Here is a 20,534-nt window from a genome sequence, read left to right as displayed (position 1 = left end):
GAAATCTCCCCTAATCCTTCCTGAGGAGACAGAAGACTCCGCTGAAGCTCTAATCACAGGCAGGTTATCCCATCCGGCTGCACTAAGCTCCCCAAGGGGCTTGGCAGGAGGCGGAGAGGTCGGGTGACCTGGGGGGCGGGTGACAAGAGGGGCCGGAAGCAAGCCCCTCCTGCAAGGAAAACCTTCCTTCTGCCCAGGGATTAAAGACTAGCTGATGGAGTCGAGCCAGGCCGCCACTTCCCCGCTTCCCGCAGGTCTGAGGCCCACAACCTCCTCTCCACACATCCTTCCAAGGAGCTCCTGGAGCAGGCTGCTGACCCCTGGGGGCAACAGGACAGCCCCCCTGCCCTTCCTCGGGAGTCCAACCACCAACCTCAAAACCTCCTGCCTGCTGCCCCTTCAACCACAAGCCTCATGCCGCCACCAATGAGCTCGGCCCTGGCTCCACACCTGGTCTCCAAAGACCTGTCTTCCCAGCATTTCAACCGTGCTGCGTCCAAACCTCGCTGCCGTTGCGCCCTGTCTCTGCATCTTCTTTGCCTGGCTTCCACGACACCACACTTGCCCCAAGTGCCTCCTACCTCTCTGCCCGCTTCCTCTGAGGCTCCTCTGCATGTCCTTCCTCCAGACCCTGGCAGCCCCACGGCCCAGTACCTGCCTCAGCATTCCCTGCATGTCCCCTTGCAGACTTCAGTCCCATGGCTTTAAAAACCATCAAAATGTGGGGTGCCTGGCTGGCTCAGTCAATTAAGCGTCTGCCTTGAGCTCAGGTCACGATCCTAGGGCCCTGGGACGGAGGCCCATGTCAGGCTCCCTGCTTAGTTAGGACTCTGCTTCTCCCTCGCCCTATGCGGCTCACCTCCCCCCACAAAAAATGAAGTCTTAAAAAAAAAAATAAAAATGCCCACATGCCTTGCATTTACTTCTCCAACAGAGTCTTTTCTCCCCAAGGCCAGCTATATCCAACTAACAAGTCAACACCTCCACCCAGGTATGTAAAAGTCTCAAGGGCACCTGTCTGAAAGGAGCCTCTGAGCTCTACTCCCACGCCCCAAACCTTCTCTTCCATCTGTCTCCTTCCTCTTCTCAGCAAGTGGCAGCTCCAGCTTTCCAGGGGCTCACAATCCTCAACTCTTTTTTTTACCCAACCAGCAAATGGGGTCACTTTCAAAATGACCCAGAATGCAACCACTTCCCCATCTTTACTGTGAGTCCCTTTGTCCAAATCACCTCTCCCCTGGTCCACGGTAATATAATACTGAGGTTCGTATCCAAGGCCTCTTCAAAAGTTTTTGGGAGGTGGGTGGATTATAAGTCAATAAATTCTAAATAAAGTCCCTACCTCCCAGGAAAACGTCCCCCCCACTGCTGGCCCACAAGCCCCATGAGGCTGACATCGTCTGTGTTGACCACCAGGTCAAGCGCACGGCACATGGCTTGGTAATCCTGGTGAGGCTGTGTATCTGCTGCCCTCTTCATCTGCAGCCGCCCCCACCAAGTAAAGGAGATGTAATTCTGGGTTTAAGATACACCTGTGCTCCGACCCCTTTGATCCTTGGCTATGAAATGGGGGCAGGGGTAAAGCGTTTTTTATTGGGAAGGAATGTATTTCCCAAAGAGAGAAACTGGGGGCCTTCAAACACAGAGAGCTTCTAGGAACCTCCCTGCTAACGTATAACTCAGGGCAGGAGGCCTCATGGGACGCCACCCCTGCCCGCACCTAGTGTCTCAGACTTCCAGCCTCTAGGACTGGAAGGCAACAAGTTTCTGTTTAAGCTGCTGGGTCTGTGGTGCCTGCTGACTGATGCAAAGGCCCTTGTCTGCTCTTCTGGCGCTTCCTGCAACCCTGAAATCAACTCCTTGTGTGAAAAACCTCTTTGCTGGAAATATCTATAGTGGCTTCTGTTTTGAGAAGGAGGGGCAGTGTTTCTCAATCCATGGTGGGCAACCCGTTAGCAGTTTGTGACATTTACTCCATGGTCTTGCTTCACATTATTTTTTTAAAACAACTGAAGAAATGAATAACATACAAAGGACAAGATAGAATAGAAACAAAAGACAACAAAAAAGAAATAGGGATCCCTGGGTGGCGCAGCGGTTTGGCGCCTGCCTTTGGCCCAGGGCGCGATCCTGGAGACCGGGATCGAATCCCACATCGGGCTCCCGGTGCATGGAACCTGCTTCTCCATCTGCCTATGTCTCTGCCTCTCTCTCTTTCTCTCTCTGTGACTATCATAAATAAATAAAAATTTAAAAAAAAATTAAAAAAAAAAAAAAAGAAATAGAACAGGTACTTTCAGAGTATACCCTGCCCAGAATGTTTTGTGAAACTGGTTTCAATCATACGTTACATGGCTATATGCACTAGGTTACAACATAGAATTTATGTTTTGCAGTAAGTTGTGGTAGGAAAAGACTGGAAAGACCTAACATGGGGACCCCACGATCCTTGTTGACCTCCGAGGTCTGTTACACAAGGATTCCAGGTGCTTTAGCTCTGCCCAGCAGGGCTCCTGGGGAAGAGGCACGGCTGAGAAGGGCCAGGTGGGTACAGTCTACCCCACCTGCTGCCGGGGAACCCCCCAGAGGCCTGAGTGAGACCACTCACTTGCCGAGGAAGCACTTGGGGACGGTGCTCAGCTTTCTCCGGCGGTCCTTGATCAAGTTCACCTTCTTGTTCATCATCATGTGGTAAAGCTTCTCCCCCTTCTCCGCAATCATGACGTAAGCGTCCCGTTCCATGCCCAGCTTCAGGCCTACAGAGGGGGTACAGTCAGCGCTCAGGGGAGAACCAGCCCTGGGGAGCAGAGGGGGACAGGCCTGGGGCTCCTGGAAGCCTGCCACTCAGCTGTTCCCACAACTGCCCCCCGCCAGGGTCATCACAGAGCACACAGGGCATGTCAGCCACTGCTCCAGGTACCTGCCAGTGATCCTCACACAACCCTGTAGGGGAGGGTGGCTGGTCTCCCCCATTCTACAGATGGCGAAGCTGAGGCCCAGAGAGGTTAAGTCCCAGGGTACTGCTGATCAGCAGTCAGGCTTATTCAACCCTTCAACCTGAGCATGGATTTTCAAATGTAGAGGTTATCAGAAAGCCTACCGAGCTCTTCCTTCCAGCCAGGGAGAAAAATCTGCCCATTTATCTAGACAATACGCACAGAACCCTGACCAGATCCCTGCCCCGCATTTTCTACTTGGACCCTGACCACTCCTGTCAACAGCAACGACAAATAATGATAGAAAATGCTGTAAGCGCCTGCTATATGCCACTTGATCCTCAAGAAACCTGTAAGACAAAATTATCTCCAGTTTACAAATGAAGAAACCGAGGCCCAGAGAAAAGCAGCTGTCTGCCTAAGGTTACCCAACTAGAAGTGGCAGAACCAGGATTTTGACCCAAAAAGTTTGATTCCCAGATCTGTTCCCCTGATCACAGCATGCACCACCCCCCTGTAAACCCAGCCCTCAAGTCAAGGTTTGGACCACACCTTGATTCTAAGGACTGAGGCCCACCGAGGCCACACCCTCCACGTGACCCCATGTACCCTGAATGAACCACAGCCCCCCAACCTGACCACAAAGACACAGCCACACCCAGGCCCGTCCACACCCCTGGACACCACCCCTGGTCCTGAGCACACACCCAGCCCTGACTAGTTTCAGAACTCACAAGCTGGCCAACCAGGGGCCAGGTTCCTTCATTTATTTGTCTCAAAGCCATTGGAATACATTTTGATACAAAATTTAAAATCAAGAAATATCACCTGAAAACTTAAAATCTAGCTATGCTGGGCTCACACTCCTGAGAAATGGTGGTGACCTGCACGTGGGTGGAATAGGTAAGAGAGGGAAGTGGATGGACTTGGCGGAAGTAAAGGGACTCCCTGTACTGAATCTGGGGAATGGGCAGAAATCAGAGACAGCACCCAGAGTTTGAATCTGAAGCTCAAGGCAAATGGAGGAACCAGGTACTGAGATGGGGAACCGACAGGGGCAGAAAGCGGGGTGGAAATTAGTTCTGATTAGATATGGCGAGTGTGAAAGGTCTATGACACACCCAAGTGGAAGGCTACAGATACAGAGAAAACTGCGCCTCAGTTTCGTCCTTTGCAAAGACAAGGGGCGGGGCGTAGGGTTTTTACGTTCACATGTCAAATTTCCCAAGTATGGTCAAATCCAAACCGCATTTAACACCATTACAAGCCTGTACAGCAGGGACTCTTATCCCACTTATCGGACACCATCGCTGAGGTCTGGGAAGCTAAAGTAACTTGCCCCCAGACATACCACTGCTCCCTTTTCCCAGATCTCTGCACAACAATCCAGCGCCAGGTCCCAGCCCCACCCAATTACCACACCCAGCCCTGCACTATGTTAGCAAGCTGCATCCAGGGAGCCTGGGCCCAGAGAGATCTCTGACCACAGCTAATGAGCGGCCCCCAAGGATCCTTCTCCCAGATGCAGACTCTGAGTCTCAAGCACAAAGAACCCCTGTGAAGGCAGCAGAACCATGGGGGAGACGGAGGCATGGAGGGTGCATCTTGGCTACCAGCCCCTAAGGGTAAAAGGTGCCAAGCATCCCAGGATGACCAACCGTATTGACCAACCTTGGGCAAGTCCCTTCCACTGGGCCTCAGTTTCACCATCTGTCGAGTAGACTCTACCACCAAGTTATAACACAGTCCCAGAGCTCTCTGCTCCTTCAATGACCTGCTTCTTATAGCTCTAATCTCTCTGGAAAGGACCCTAGGCCCCTTCCCTGGACACAGTCCTCACTACACAGTCCTCATTCCACAGAAGTGACCAGCCTAAGGGAACCCATATACACCCCAGGATCCCAGGAAAGCCCCCCGCAGCCACCACTCTTCAGAAGCCCACGAGAGGGTCCACTCACTCTCACGCTGTTCCCTCTCACGGATGATAGCATCCAGCCACTTCTGCTTCTCCTCTGCCGTCTTGGCCATGCAGACAAACCACTTGTTCTTGGCCGTGTTATGGATCTTCCAGCCATTGGTGACAGTGTAGCCATTGCTGTGGTAATCCGCTGGTAGGGGCAAAAGGCAAAGGTCAGCCCAGACTCAGCTGGACAATTCTGAACATTCGCCACTACACACCTGAAAGGTTATAGGACCAGAGCATCTTGCGCCAGGAAGACAGGCTGGCAGGGGCATCAAAAGGATCGGGATCTGAGAGTTGAACTTGCAACCCTTCAAATGCTCACTCCCTCTCTGCAAAGAACAGAAGATCTGCAAATAAAGACTGCTTCCCCCCCCCCCCAATTACAGGGGCTTCAAGACCGCATAGTCTGGGCACAAATACAGGAGTCTCAGAGCCTGGGAATGTACTCTGGCCTCCCTGCCCATCTCATTTGGGCACTTGGGTTACTTAAAAACTAATGCAAGCCTCACAATGCCAAGTCGAGGGCCCTGATGCATTGCTGGCTGGGCTGGATGGAGATGGGCCAACCTCTTTTTGTAAACAGGCTGTCAATTTTCCAGGGAGGTTGAAGCTCCCCGTACCCTAAATCCGAGGAGGGATCCACAGGTTTCACGACATTGTCAAAGGAGTCTGTGTCTCAAAACCAACTAGGGACTCCTTCCCTAGCCAAGCTCAAGGACACATACACAAAGGGGTTCACACAAGACTGCTCACAGCATCACTGTTCATAAGAGCAAATAGCAGAAATGACTCAAATGTCTATCACCAAAGGCATTAATAAGAATATTACACAGCAGTGGAAACCAACACAGTGTAGACCGTAATGTGCAGAAATGCAAAGCTAGATGCAAAAGAATATACAATATTTTGTGACCCTTTAAATGAATATATAAGACATCTATATAACTACATGTATATATTTAAAGCTACTTAATTAACATGCATATATAATGATATTACCCTTAAAGTTAGAAACAAATTTTCATGAAAACGTTTACTAATGCATGCTTATAAAAATGTTTGCGAGAAAATGATCATCACACAATTTGGACAGTTACTTCTGGGGGGAAAGGTGCTGTGACCATGGAGGAGCTTGTGAAGGGCTTCCACGGTACAGGCAGTGTTTTACTTATTAACTCGAATGGTGACTACCCAGGTGTTCACTTGATGTGCATGTGTTTTAGATATTTAGGTTAAGTTACATTTTAAATAAAAGAAAAAATTGAGGAGTGCCTGGGTGGCTCAGTCAGTTAATCAGACTCTTGATTTAGGCTCAGGTTGTGATCTTAGGGTGGTAAGATTGAGCCCTGCATAGGGCTCCACGCACAGCATGGCGCCAGCTTAAGATTCTCTCTCTCGGGATCCCTGGGTGGCGCAGTGGTTTGGCGCCTGCCTTTGGCCCAGGCTGCGATCCCGGAGACCCGGGATCGAATCCCACGTCGGGCTCCCGGTGCATGGAGCCTGCTTCTCCCTCTGCCTGTGTCTCTGCCTCTCTCTCTCTCTCTCTCTCTCTCTCTGTGTCTGTCTGTGTGTGTGACTATCATAAATAAATAAAAATTAAAAAAAAAAGATTTTCTCTCTCCCACTCGTCTACCCCTCCCCAGCCCCTCTAAAAAAGAAAAGAAAAAAGTAAAATGAGATGGTGCCATGGAGCAGGTGGGGCTGGGGCTCAGGCGGGCCTTGGGGTTAGGGTTTACCTGTCCCATCTTCCACATTCTCCACCTCCATGACTTCAGTGTTGATTCGACCCCTGAAGATGTAGAGGGAGCCATTGATGGACTTGGTCCTCTTGGTGGATTTCTTGCCCCCGGTGACCCTGAAAGACAGAAGGAAGTCAACAACCCCTATATCTCACCTAACAGGGGCTCGGAAGAGCAAAGGGAAGCAGAGTAGTAATCTGGAAGGATGCACAGCACTGGGCTCAGGAGCACGAGTTTTTGACTGGTGGCTGGGTGACTTGAACAAGTCTTCTCGGCTCCCAGACAGTTTCTCCATCTGGAAAATAGGCTAGTTGCCTTGCTGACCTCACAGAGCTACACTGGTGAGAAACTAACCAGAAGCAATAAAACTCATTCCTCTTAGCTAGAAAGAGGGTAGGGACTCTAACAGAAGGGTACTTCCTGAAATCAGACCACAGAGAAGGGTGCTCAGAGGAGGCAGTGCACCCAACCATCCACATCCACCTGCCCACCATTCATTCCCTCACTCAGGTCCTTCTGCCACTCACTCAGTCACTCAACAAACATCTGAGCAGTGCTTTCTATGGAGAGGATGCCAAGTTGGGGCAAAGGGGAGTCACTGACCCATGCGTTCAACAAGCACTTCGGAGAACACCTACTTGGTGCCAGGCACTCTGCTGGGTGCTGGGGCTGCAGCAGTGAACAAAACAGAGTCTCTGAGGACTTGCCCTCCAATACAATGGGGCAGGGGGCAGAGAGACAGATGCAAAGTAGAGAAGTCAAAGTTATGTCAGGAATGCTAAATGTTGTGGTTAAAATAAAACAGAGGATGAGGTCTCGGGGCTCAAAGGCCACTTTGTGGCATGCGCAGGCCCCTCTGCTCTGCCAGATGGGTGATGTTCTCAAATCTATTTGCCTGATGTGCACCTGTCACTGCAATTAGGTAAATTCCATATTACGTAAGTGAGGACATACAAATGTAGAGTTATCTCCCTGACAGTTAAGGTGACTATTTTGGAAAGACATGATAAAAGTGAGTTGCTTTTGTGTTAAGAGTAAACTTCTCCTCAAAGAAACTTTGGCTCTAGATGAAAAGAATGTTTAATGAACACAGAGTATATGCTTCTAATTAAAATATTTAAGGTTTATAAAAAATTAATAATAAAGCAAGAAGATGCTTAAGGAGGGTGCAGTGCATGATTTTAACTGGACAGGGGAGGAAGAGGTGGTTTTAGAGCAAAGACCTAGGGAAGATGAGGGAGGAACCTAGGAGGGTATCTGGGGAAGATCATTCTAGGCCCCACGCGATGTTGCAAGGAGCAGCGCCGGCTGGTGGTTGAAGCTGAGTGGGCAAGGGTGAGTGTGGGGACAGAGGTCAGAGCAGCCACACGGGCCAGATCTGGCAGGGTCCTGTGGGCTGTGATGAAGATGGGCTCCTCCTGACAGTGTGAGATGGGGGCCATGGAGGGTCTGAGCAGAGGAAGAGCATGATCTGATCTAGGTTATGTGGCAGCCTGTGGGGAAGGGACTGCAGGTGGGGCCAGGAGAGCCCACAGGAAACTAGAAGCCACCGAACACAATGGTTTGTGCACACCTACCCATACTTACTTACCTACGTGTGTGCGGACACATACAAGTTTCTATAAACTTTTTATTAAAATGTAAAATCCATACAGGAAAAAAATGCCCAAAAAAGTATGTTTAACTTTTATAGAGTGAGAACACTTCTATTATCATTGTAATAGCCTCCCAAAAGCCTCCCACTGTGCCCCCTCCCCAGTTACTCCCACCACCACCACCACCAAGCAAGAGTGACCTCTATCCTGACCTATGACCCTGTGGATTTGCTCTGCCTGTCTGGGAACTTCACATACATGGAATCACAAAGGGCGATGGTGACCGATAGGTCGGTTGCTTCGTTCGGTGCCACCGTGTCTTATGAAGAACACACGTGCACATCTCGGCAAGTGATCGACCTCAGCTGAACTGCTGACTTACAAGGGATGCACATGATCGACTTTACCAGAGAATGCCAAGCTGTTTCCCAAAGTAGTTGTACGAACCCCCCTACCCCACCCCAGGAGAGCAAGAACATTCCTGCTGGCTCCCCATCCTCTGGAGCTAATGTCCACTGCGGCCATTCTGGTGGGCATAGAGTAGCGGCTCATTAAACATCACACTTGTATTTCCCTGATGAGTAATGAGGCTGAGCCCCTTTTCATGTTTATTGGCCACGTCTGGTCCTGTGGGCCATGGGCTTTTGTTTTTTTGTTGTTTTTTAAATTTTTATTTATTTATGATAGTCACACAGAGAGAGAGAGAGAGGCAGAGACACAGGCAGAGGGAGAAGCAGGCTCCATGCACCGGGAGCCCAACGTGGGACCTGATCCCGGGTCCCGAGGATCGCACCCTGGGCCAAAGGCAGGCGCCAAACCACTGCGCCACCCAGGGATCCCAAGGGCCATGGGCTTTTGTGAGATGACTGTCCCTTGCACATTTTTCTGTTGGGTTGTCTTTTTCTTAATAATTTATACCAAGAGTTGGCAAACTTTTCCTGAAAGGGGCCAGATAGATGGTAAACATTTTCAGTTTTATGGGCCACATGGTCTCTGTGTCAACTACTCAACTCTGCCCTTGCAGCATGAAAGCATCCACAGACAACACCAAAACAAATGGGCATGCCATCCAATAAGTCATTATAAAAAGCCAAATTTGGCTTATAGGACTTCTTACTACATTCTGGACGTGAGTTCCCTGTCAGTTATATGGATCTCAAAGACCCCTAGTCCATAGCTTACCTTTTTATTCTCTAAACAGTGTCTTTTGATAAGCAGTTCCTCATTTTAATATGATCTGATGAATCTACTTTTCCTTTATATTACTTTTTGTCCTATTTAAGAAATCTTTGCTTACCATCAGATCATGAAGATAGTCTCCTATGCCTTCCTCTGAAAACCTGATTTTTTTGACTCTGCACATTTAAATCTATGATCCATTTGAAGTTGACTTTTTTTTTTAGATCTTTATTTTTTTTATTTTTTATTTATTTATGATAGTCACAGAGAGAGAGAGAGAGAGGCGCAGAGACACAGGCAGAGGGAGAAGCAGGCTCCATGCACCGGGAGCCCGATGTGAGATTCGATCCTGGGTCTCCAGGATCGCGCCCTGGGCCAAAGGCAGGCGCCAAACCACTGCGCCACCCAGGGATCCCACCATCTGAGCTAATAGTCAAGACTCATTTTCCCCACCGGATATCAAACTAACCAAGCATCATTTATTGAACTGCATTGGCATTTTTGTTGAAATTCACATGACCACGTCCATGGGGGTCTGCTCCTGGACTGGCTGTTCTATTCCACTGAGCTATATGTCTGATTTTACACCAATACTATGTTATTTTACTTACTGCAGCTGCATATTAAGTCTGGGTACCAATAGTACAAGTCCCCCAGCTTTGTCCTTTTTCAAAATTGTCGTAGCTATTTCTGTGTTTCCATGTAAATTTTATAATCATTTATGCATACATACACAAACACTCCCTCCTGGAGTTCTTATTAGAAGCACTGAAGTTCTAGCCAAAGTTTGGAGACATGGGCTGCCTGGGTGGCTCAGCAGTAGAGTGTCTGCCTTTGGCTTAAGGCGTGATCCTGGGGTCCTAGGATCAAGTCCCACATCAGGTTCCCCACAGGGAGCCTGCTTCTCCCTCTGCCTGTGTCTCTGCCTCTCTCTCTCTCTGTGTGTCTCTCATGAATGAGTAAATAAAATCTTTTAAAAAAAAAGTTTGGGGACAGATAAGAAAGGACTTACTAAAGAAGTGGGTGTAAGGTAAGGTCAATGAAGATTCTGGTCTGGTTTCCTGGGTATACAGTAGTGCCATTTACTCAGAATGAGGAAGACTGGAGGAAGAAAAGGTCTGGGGCAGCAGTTGTAATGAAAATGAAGAGTCGGGGCGCCTGGTGGCTCAGTGGTTGAGCGTCTGCCTTTGGCTCAGGTCATGATTCTGGGGTCCTGGGATTGAGTCCCACATCGGGCTCCCCACCAGGAGCCTGCTTATCCCTTTGCCTATGTCTCTGCCTCTCTTTCTGGGTCTCTCAGGAATAAATACATAAAATTAAATATGAAAGAAAAGAAAAGAAAAGAAAGAGAGAGAGAGAAAGAAAGAAAGAGATAGAAAGAGAAAGAAAGAAGAGAAAGAAAGAAAGAAAGAAAGAAAGAAAGAAAGAAAGAAAAGAAAGGGAGAGAGAGAGGAAGGAAGAAGGAAGGAATGAAGGAATGAAGGAAGGAAGAAGAAAGAAAAAAAAAGAAAGAAAGAAAGAGAGAGAGAGAGAGAGAGAAAGAAGAGAGAGAGAAAAGAAAGAAAGAAAGAAAGAAAGAAAGAAAGAAAGAAAGAAAGAAAGAAGAAAGAAAGAAAGACTCACAAAGAGTCTTGCTTTAGGCCTCATCTAAGTGTGAGCTGCATGTGAGATACCACAGGAAGACAGAGATGGGTCATTCTTCTTTATGTACATGTGCCAGCATTATTCTAGCTGATTTACACATTTCATCCTACTTCATCTATAAAAACAATCCTATTGGGTGGGGACTACTTTCATCCCCAATGAACAGACAGGATAACAGAGGCACAAAAAGCTGATGTCACGTGCCCAAGGTCACACAGCTGGTAAGCAGGACCTCTAGGTCCTTAACCCCAGAGTGACACCACTACCCCTCAGACACGACACAAGCAGCTGAGGTATCAGAAACTGAGCTCTTCTTGGGGTCTGTTTCCCATTCTGAACAACGGGCAAATGGGCTCCTAGAACACTCCTTCCACTTCTGATGGAAGCCTCCACTTTTGAATTAGGCCAGAAGCGCTGTGAGTCAGAGGCCTTCCATGACCCGCATCCCGGACGGGCGGTGCCCTGCACAACCCAGGCAAAGACAAAACCGTCAGCAGACACCTAGCAGTGTCAGGTGCTTCCTGTGACCACATTGGTCAGGCTGGGAGTTCTATCTACCCCTGCCCAATCCCTCTGGGACCTCCTGGAGCCTGGCCCTCTGGCTCCGTATCCAGAGGCAGGAATGCTGGCTGCCTACCATATTCTCCCAGGAGACAGATGTGCCCTTTCCATCCAGCCAGCCTGGCTCACTCATGGAACTGAGGCAGCAAATGGCCTTCAGAGACCTCATGGCAGCCACGGGGCCAGTCCTAGAAGCCCCACCTGAGATCCAGCACCAGCAGGATGGGCCACAATTGCTCCAACAGGTGTGACCCTGCCAATGGAGGAAGGGCTGGTACTAGGGCGGCCCAAGGTGAGCAAGGTCAACTAAAGCTGGAGCAGGTCACACATGCCCAAAGGGACGTTCTGTTTCCTAAACCCCAGGGTGCAGGGAACAGTGCCTGCTTCAGATAGCCCAGGGTGGCTGGCAGGGAAGGGCAAGCCAAAACAGGCAGGAAGCAAGAAGGAAGGAAAGGCGGAGAGGAGAGGACCTGGGGGACACGAGACAGACACGGACAGGCCTAATGGGAGCAGGCAAGAATAAAACATCAGCCAAGTAAGACACACTCTGGGAGATGGTAGAGGAGGCAGGCCAAGGCCTTTAATCAAAAGGGCCAAACCCAGAACTAGGAGGAAGGGCAGAGGGGCAGGGGCCCCGGTCAAAGTGCCTACTATGCGCCTGGAGCTGCACGTGTCCGTGAACAGGAACACAATGTGGATGGAGATAAGTACAGTAGTAGGAACAGCAGCCAACCCTTACTTTGTGAGCTTTACTAGGGGCTGGGCCCGCCTAACACACTGGCTCTTCACAAGGACTCTCTGAGGTCCATGTGATAATTCACCCAACCCTGCATATAAGGGAACCCAGGCAAAGAGAGGCAAAATCACAGAGCCAGAGAACTGTGAACATGATTCAATCGTCAGGAGCTCACTCTAAACCCAACCTTGCTGTAAGAAGCGGTTTATCATTCCCATTCCACAGAACAGGAAGCTGAAGTTCAGAGAGGTCAGGCTGGAGGAGAAAGAGAAGCCCAAACACATGCAATGAATGCCATCATTCACCCTATGGAAAGGTTCCTGACGACAACCTCAGGAGGCACAGAAACAGACAAGGAAGATGAGGCTCAGGGACAGTACGTGAGGTGCCTGGAGGTACAAAGGGAGGTGGGGACAATGCTGACAGTGGGTCCCAGGGTCTGGACCTCCCTAAGCCTTAGCCTCTACTAGATCAAGGAGTAAGGAAGCCTCTGGAAAGCCACCATTTCATCCCTAAAACAAGGTAACAGGAAGACAGATTCAAACAGGCTGGATTGAGACTGTCCTCAGGAAACTGAAAGACAGGGATCTCTCAGCTCACCAATAATCTATCCAGCCAGCCAGCCACTCACGCCCCCATCCATCCATCTCCCAATTCTCCCTCTCTACAACCATCCATCCATCCATCCAACCATCTATCCATCCACCCTCTTGATCATTCAACCCTCCATCCCAGAATCCAACTACCCCAACAACTATCAACCAACCAACCAATCATCCATCCAACCATCCAACTGACCATCTATCCATTAATCTCCCATTTTATTACTATCCCTCCATCTACCCGTTCATTTAAATACCATACATGCAGGGTACCAACTCACCTTCATGGGAACACACCTCTGCCAGCTCATAGCAGCTTCATACCCACTTCTCCAACTACCCAAACATCCATACATCCCCCCAGTCTTCTGTCCATCCCTCCATCCAGCCATCTCCTACACCTCCAACCACTTACCCATCCACTCCCTCATCCACTCATTCATCCATCTACAATCCTCCTGGCCTCTCTTCATCCACCATCCTCTCACCCTCCAAAACCCAACCTGTACACCCTCCTCCTATCTGCCCACACATCCCATCATCATTCACACTCGCAATCATGCATGCACCTGTACGTGTCTACCACTCACTCACCCATCCATTCACTCCTTAACTCTACAAAGCATAGGAAGGTCCAGGGAAAGATACAAAGGTGACAAAGATAATATCCTTTCCCTCAAAAAGCTTAACAGTGGAAGAGCCCTCTGCCCTTGAATCCCCTACCTTTGGGTCTTAGAATCATAGGATGTTAGCGTCACAAAGAATCTCCAAATTTCTATGACCATCCAGACCAACATTATCCAATATAGCAGCCACAAGCCATATGTGGCTGCTGAACACTTAGGACAAATTGAGATGTGCTGTAAGTGTAAAATATGCATCAGATCTTGAAGATTTGGTGTAAAAAAATGCAAAATATCTCTTTAATAATTTTCAAAAATTGAATATACATTGGTTATATACATTAAATGATATTTAGAGATACATTGAAAAAAACAAAATATATTATTTAAATTCACTTTGCCTGTTTCTTCTTGCTTTTTTTAATTTTAACTTTTTAAACTTATTTAAATTCAATTAGTTAACATGTAGTATATTGTTAGTTTTAGATGTAAGTTCAGTGATTCATCAGTTGCATATAACACCCAATGTTCATCACATCACATTCCCATAACCCAGTTACCCCATCCCCCCACCCACCTCCTCACCAGCAACCCTCAGTTTGTTTCCTAGAGTTAGTTAAGAGTCTCTTATGGCTTGTTTCCCTCTCTGGTTTCATCTTATTTTTCCCTCCCTTCCCCTACGGTGCTCTGTAATATGGCTGCTAGAAAATTTTATATAACACATGTGGCTTACATTATATTTCTATTAAGTAGTACTGATCTAGAACAAACCCCTCAACTCAGAAGAACAAAGGGAGGCCAAGAGAGGGGAGTAACAAGCCTAAGGTGTCACCGTGAAAAACTGTTAGGGTCCCATCCAATCCCTGCCTCCTGGCCCACATGGGCAGCCCCACCCCCAGCTGCCCCAGCAACTCACCTGGATTTCCGCTTGCAATAGACGAGGAGGTTGTCAAAGAGGAAGAAGGCCCTCTCCTGAATGTTGCCCGCAGAGATTTTTAACAAAGTCCCCTGTAGGAGGAGCTGAGTGCAGATGTCCGTGAGGTTGGAGCCCTGGGAGAGTGATGAGGGGAGCACGGAATGAGCCAGCAAATCCAGGAGAGAGCACTCAAGGATATCAGCTTGCTTCCCAGAGACAGAACCTACCATTGGCCCCCTCGTACCCCAAAACCTAAATGCACCGTGCAGGAAATCTGTCAGCAGACAGAAAATCCCAACAATCTGATCAATGGCTCCTGTCTGTTGAGCACACCTGAACAATGCCAGGAAGAGCACATGGAGATGCCCACTTCACAGAAGAGAGATCTGGCCTCAGGGCGGAGAAACCACCCAGCCCTAATTGGCATCCACTTTTATTTTGCTTCAGTTTTTGTTTGGCATTTGGGGGTTTTTTGTTTGTTTTGGTTTTTGCCTGTCCTTTCCTGATTTATGTCTTGACTTGTGATCATATCGCCCAAACCAGAACGCCACTTCCATAAGGACAGGAAACATTATTAAGTATTATTAAGCATTCGCCAAGGTCTTCCAAGCACCTGTAGCCCTCTTGGGCATAGAGCAGGTTCTCAATAAATGCCTGCAGACCAGGTAATAAGCACAGTGTGAACACCACCGGGGCAGGATTTTTAGAGCACTTACCCTAGCTACAGATAAGGATACAGATGGAGACAATTCTCAAACTCTACAGTGGTCATCAATGCTAAGTGACATGGGTGGTGGTGGCTACAATGTTAATTATACATAAACTTCACTGAACCTCCATGAGGTTCCGGGGTGGGGGGAGATCAGGAACCAGGAGGACGGGACCACACAGGTCTGTCTGGAACTCAGGGAGGACCAAAGCAGGGCACAGAGCTCTCCAAGTGCTCAATGAGAGGAAGCTAGAAACATACCTGGGAGGGCACAGGATGCCAGCTAGTTGTGGTCCTCACCTGTCTCAGGAGTGGAGTTTAGTGGGCACCTAGCTATCCAACCACAGACTCTGCTTCCCAGCATCCCTTGTCAGTGTGGTCATGTGACTAAATTATGGCCACTGTGGCCCGTTTTTACAATATTCCCTTTATTTTTTTTTTAAACAAAATTCCCTTTAAAGAAAATAGCTTCCTCTCCTCTCCCTCCCTCCCCTCTTGTCACAGGCTGGAAGACAGCTGGACTGGTGGCACACACAATAGCAGGTGGTAGAGCAAGAAGATGGAAGGAACCTGGGTCCAAAGGGAGCAGAGCTGCTCGGCCCCCAGCTTGCTCTGCTGCTGAGAAACCAACTTCTACCTCATTTATGCCATTCTCTCTCCTGTCAGCAGTCAACCGCATCCTTGAACCCATACATCGGGATAAGGACCAGGCCCATCAATAGGTGGACAATGGGGTGCCCCTGACATTTAGGCCCAAGGGATACTACACAAAAGTGGGGTTCAGGGAGGCTCGTTTGACAGACCTGCAGAAAATAGGGGTAGGAGAATGAGATGTGATATTATCTTAGCCCAGAAAACAACTTGAGAAAGAGGGAGAAGTGTGTGTTCACAGAGTCTCCTTCCCCAAACACGCAACAACCAGAACCAAAGGGGAGTTCATACCCCGATGACATATGCTGACTCAATTACTTCTGAGACCTAGTAAGGGGAACTGGTTCTAGAAACTCAGAAATCAGGCTTTCTGCTAACTGCCCACTGCAGTCTTCCCTGCCCCATACCCACAGCCTGGCTGAGCACAGCAAACTCATCCCTCAAAAATGCAGAGATCCCTCTGGGGCCCACCTGGAGTCCTGGGAAACCAATCTCCCTGTGATCAAGAGCTAGGCAGCTAGGGCAGGAGCATGCACCCGTTTAACAGAAATCACAATATAGATGCCTGCAGACCCCTGGGCCTCCAGTACCCTCACAAACAGGGTGAGCATGATACTTGGGGTCATGAAGCTCTATCAGTGGCCCATGGGCCAGCTTGGGGCAGCTCCTGGAGACCACATGCCTCCCCATCTCACTCATGCCCACCCATCAGCCCTTCCAGCCTCTAAAGACTGCTTGTATGTGGATCTGGTACCTGGTCTGGCTGCAGGGCCTGGAACCCCGACATCACACAGGCCCACACCTGACCCCTCTGTCAACATCCAGGGACCCCAGAGAGCAGTGAACCCAGCCTGGGAAGCTGCCCCTCCACCTTGACCTAAGACCACCTAGCAAATACATTTGAAATGCCAAGGACACTTCAGGCAGATGCTCCTTCTACCTTAGCTGAGAAGCCCAGGTGGCCCTTGGACTTCCCAGAGTCCTTGAACCTGGGTCAAGGGTGATTCTGAGGATCAGACACATAGGGAAGAGGCTGAGCACCAAGGTGTCCACCAGTCAGGACTGGAGACTTGGAGACAGCGTAGGCTCCATCCAACTGAAGCACTAACATGTGGAGAAGATGGGAAAAGCTTATCACGTGCCTGCTGCTATTCTAAGTATTTTGTATGAATCCAGTTCATCCTTACCACAACTCTCATTTTACAGGTGAAGAAACTTAGGCACAGAGCAGGGAAGCAACGTGTTCAAGGTTACACAGCTGGTCAGTGAGCAAACTGGGACTTAAACCCAGACAGGATGGCCCCATGCCCTGACCCACCAACCTCCCTTACCCGGGGTGGGGGTGGGGGTGGGGTTCTTAGAAGGTAATTGACAACCGGAAGGGCTTTTTAATGAGACTACTCGTCTAGAGAGAGCAGGGGTCTCCGAAGGGGAGAGACCACAGCCCCTTGGAGCACAGGCATCCCAAGAAGGGTAGAAGAACATATGACAACTTCTGTTTATGGTCTCTCTCTCTCTCCCTGTCTCTCTCTCTCTCTCTGTCTCTCTTTTAATAACAACCTTATGTTTCCTCACTCCTGTTGCCTTCTGTCCCTCTGAGGGTGAGTGGTCAATTGATGGTCTCTTAAACCAGCGTTTCAAGAGCCAGCGAGACAAGTGTGCTCTATTTCCTCCTTATTAAGAACATGCATTTCTTTTTATGACTGTGAGCTTCACACAAAAGTCCATGGGGCTTGCTTCCGAAGTGTCCCTATGTGGGAGGGTCAGCCCACACTGGGTATGAGCTGTAGCTAAAGTTGCATGATGCTTTTTCATCTTAAAAAAAAAGAAAGAAAGAAAGAAAGAAAGAAAGAAAGAAAGAAAGAAAGAAAGAAAGAAAGAAAGAAAGAAAGAAAGAAAGAAAGAAAGAAAAAAAATTTGAGACTGAACTCCTGCTCTGCTGCCACAGCTCCTCCCGCCGTCTATGAAGCATTTACTCTGAGCCAGTGAAGAAGCGCCGTGTTGAGTGTCATGCATGCGTCCCCTCCCAAATCCTCAAGTGACCCAAGAAGGGGGAATGCCATCATCCAGACTTCTCAGATGGAGAAACTGAGGATAAGAACCCCTCCCTGCAAGGGATCCCTGGGTGGCTCAGAGGTTTGGCACCTGCCTTCCACCCAGGGCATGATCCTGGAGTCCCAGGATCGAGTCCCACGTCGGGCTCCCTGCCTGGAGCCTGCTTCTCCCTCTGCCTGTGTCTCTGTCTATCGCTCTCTCTCTCTCTCTTGTGAATAAATAAATAAAATCTTTTTTAAAAAAAAAGAACCCCTCCCTGCAAAGGGAGCCGGCTTGTCCACTCACTTCCACGGTATTGCAACATACTGCCATTTCCATGCGCTCAGTAAATTGGATTTATGGATTAATTTATCTGGTTTTAAGTAAACCAGTCTCTCGACTAAAAAGGACAAGCAGATTACAAAGGATGGGGGTGGGGAGGAAACCAGAGATTGGAGATCAAACATATGATGCACACCCAAGCACACAGCAAGAAAGCAGCCAAGGAGAGACTCTCCCTCCTTCCAAAATGAGTCCCTTGCCAGCCATATTCCAAGAGCTAGATGGCAGCCCTCTAACTAGATTGGCGAGAGGTCAGATAGGAAGATCAGTAATTATCACAGGAAGATTATCAGAAGTAAGGATCTGCAACCACCGCCATTCACCACAGACTACACCCGAAATCACACTGTCCCCCGAGGCTGTAACTACAGAGAGCAAGAAGCCATTGCAAGTAGCTTCACTGTTACGTGTGATTTTTTTCTAGCTACAACACATTATTTTTACAAGTCACCTTGGGGATCCAACTGCATTTAAGAACCTTTCTGGAGCACTTGGCAGGTTCAGTGGGGCATGTGACTCCTGATCTTGGGGTTGTGAGTTCAAGTCCCACATCAGGTGTAGAGATTACTTTTAAAAAAACTGGGGCACCCAGGTGGCTCAGTGGTTGAGCGTCTGCCTTTGGCTCAGGGCGTGATACCGAGCTCCCCCGATCGAGTCTCACACTGGGCTCCTTGCGGGGAGCCTGCTTCTCTCTCCATGTTTCTGTCTCTCTTTGTGTCTCATGAGTAAACAAATAAAATCTTTAAAAAAAAAAAAAGATACACTTAAAACAAAAAAACAAATACTTCTCCCTACTGCACAGAAAACTATTTTACTTTTTCCAAAGAGCATTCATACTGCAGTTCTCACTTTATCCCCAGAATGACACCAGGAGATACCTTCAAGAGACAGTGTTACTCAGATTAGACAACCAAGGGCAAATGGAGGCCGAGAGAGCAGGACAACCTTGCGTGATGAAGGGCAGACTATAAGTTACGGGGCTGGGCCTCCAAACCAAGTCCTGTCCCTCAGTTTCCCCCGCTGTCCAGCAGGAGTTAATAACAGCCCCTCCCCTCAGTATTGGAAACATGTAACAGAGGCTCAGTAATTGCCAGAAAAGTCTTGTTCTGGCTCCTGCATTTCCTATTGCACCTAGAAACAGGGCTTGAAATAAGGGCTGCTCTCAAATTGTAGATTTTTTCAGGATCTAAAAGGGCCCCCGAAGACCCTTAGTTCTTATTTCCTCAGATCCTTCCCAGAAGCAGGCATCTAGAAATCACTTCTGCTCTGACTGCCAAATAGCTTGCTCAATCCTCCTCTCCACAGGGGCCCATGTGTGAAATATCTTTTTCAGCTGGTTTCCAGGAAACTCTCCGTGTCTCCCAGAAGAACTGCTCTGTCTTCCTTTTTTGAAAATAAATATTGAGTAACTTATGTCTCCTGCTCTCTTCACCTTGGCTGCCAGGAAGCTCAAAGCCCAAACGGGCTTAAACACATCCCCTACTCTCTTGGCAACTTAGATAAGGGTGTTCACCTAAAGTGGCTGTGTGGCCCAATGGTCAATGAGATGAAAGCAGAAATAAGTCTCTTTGGGGCTCCCCGGAAAGGTTTTTCTCCACTGAGAGAACTACTCCCTCTCACTGCCCTGGCCATGCCCCTGTCTCCTCCTGTTTTGGAACACGTGATGCCTGGAGCTACTGCTCTCATGGAGCCAAGAGGGGAAGGTCAGGAGGACCACAAGAGACAAAATGGGAGCCCTGACATCTTGGGGCTGAAATGAGCCATGAGACAACATACCCTAACCAGCACACTTGAGTACCTGACAATTTGCAGCCGCAGGAAATGGAAACTAAGCTACATAATATTTTAAGCAAAAAGAAATGAGGGGCTCGCTTAATCACTGGGTGGTCCAGGGGAGCCAGGAGTCTAAACCAGGGCTCCCCGAAAACCAACAGCACTGTATACCTGGCCCACCCACCAGAGAGCCACCGCCTCTGCCCCAACTGGGGAAAGGAAGGGTCGCACACCACCTGCCCGAGCTGACGCCACAGGAGAACACCCCCCAGGGCTGCAACCAGGCCCTCGGGAGCTGCTGCCTCACTGTCAGCTGCAAAGCCATCCCTTGCCTGCTAGACACACAATGCCACCAACAAACAGATGGCCCACGCCCCGACACCCAGGAAGCCGGAACCTGTACCCTCTGCTAATGCTACCACAGAAAGCCAAACAGGACCACGGCTGCGCTCTGCAGCAAAAAACAGCACAAGGGTGGCTGGCCTCTGTCCCACCCACCATCCAAATCCCCAGCAACTGGGTCTGAATTCG

The 20,534-nt window shown here is 49.0% G+C and overlaps 1 protein-coding gene across 1 annotated transcript in view; it reads right to left on the bottom strand.

Annotated features, from left to right (window-relative positions):
• Nucleotides 1-20,534, bottom strand: part of PREX1 (phosphatidylinositol-3,4,5-trisphosphate dependent Rac exchange factor 1) — a 178,370-nt gene that overhangs the window by 54,892 nt on the left and 102,944 nt on the right. The window contains exons 7-10 of the mRNA XM_055303508.1: nucleotides 14,495-14,628; nucleotides 6,636-6,754; nucleotides 4,895-5,044; nucleotides 2,609-2,756 (exon numbers count right to left, since the gene is read on the bottom strand). Of these exons, the coding sequence (XP_055159483.1) occupies nucleotides 2,609-2,756; nucleotides 4,895-5,044; nucleotides 6,636-6,754; nucleotides 14,495-14,628 (551 nt within the window). The remainder of the gene's footprint in view (nucleotides 1-2,608; nucleotides 2,757-4,894; nucleotides 5,045-6,635; nucleotides 6,755-14,494; nucleotides 14,629-20,534) is intronic.

This window comes from Nyctereutes procyonoides, unplaced genomic scaffold (assembly GCF_905146905.1).
Source record: "Nyctereutes procyonoides isolate TBG_1078 unplaced genomic scaffold, NYPRO_anot_genome, whole genome shotgun sequence".
NCBI classification, from domain to species: Eukaryota; Metazoa; Chordata; class Mammalia; order Carnivora; family Canidae; genus Nyctereutes; species Nyctereutes procyonoides.
Note: the sequence above shows the minus strand (reverse complement) of the source record. Positions and strands in the feature narration are given on the sequence as shown.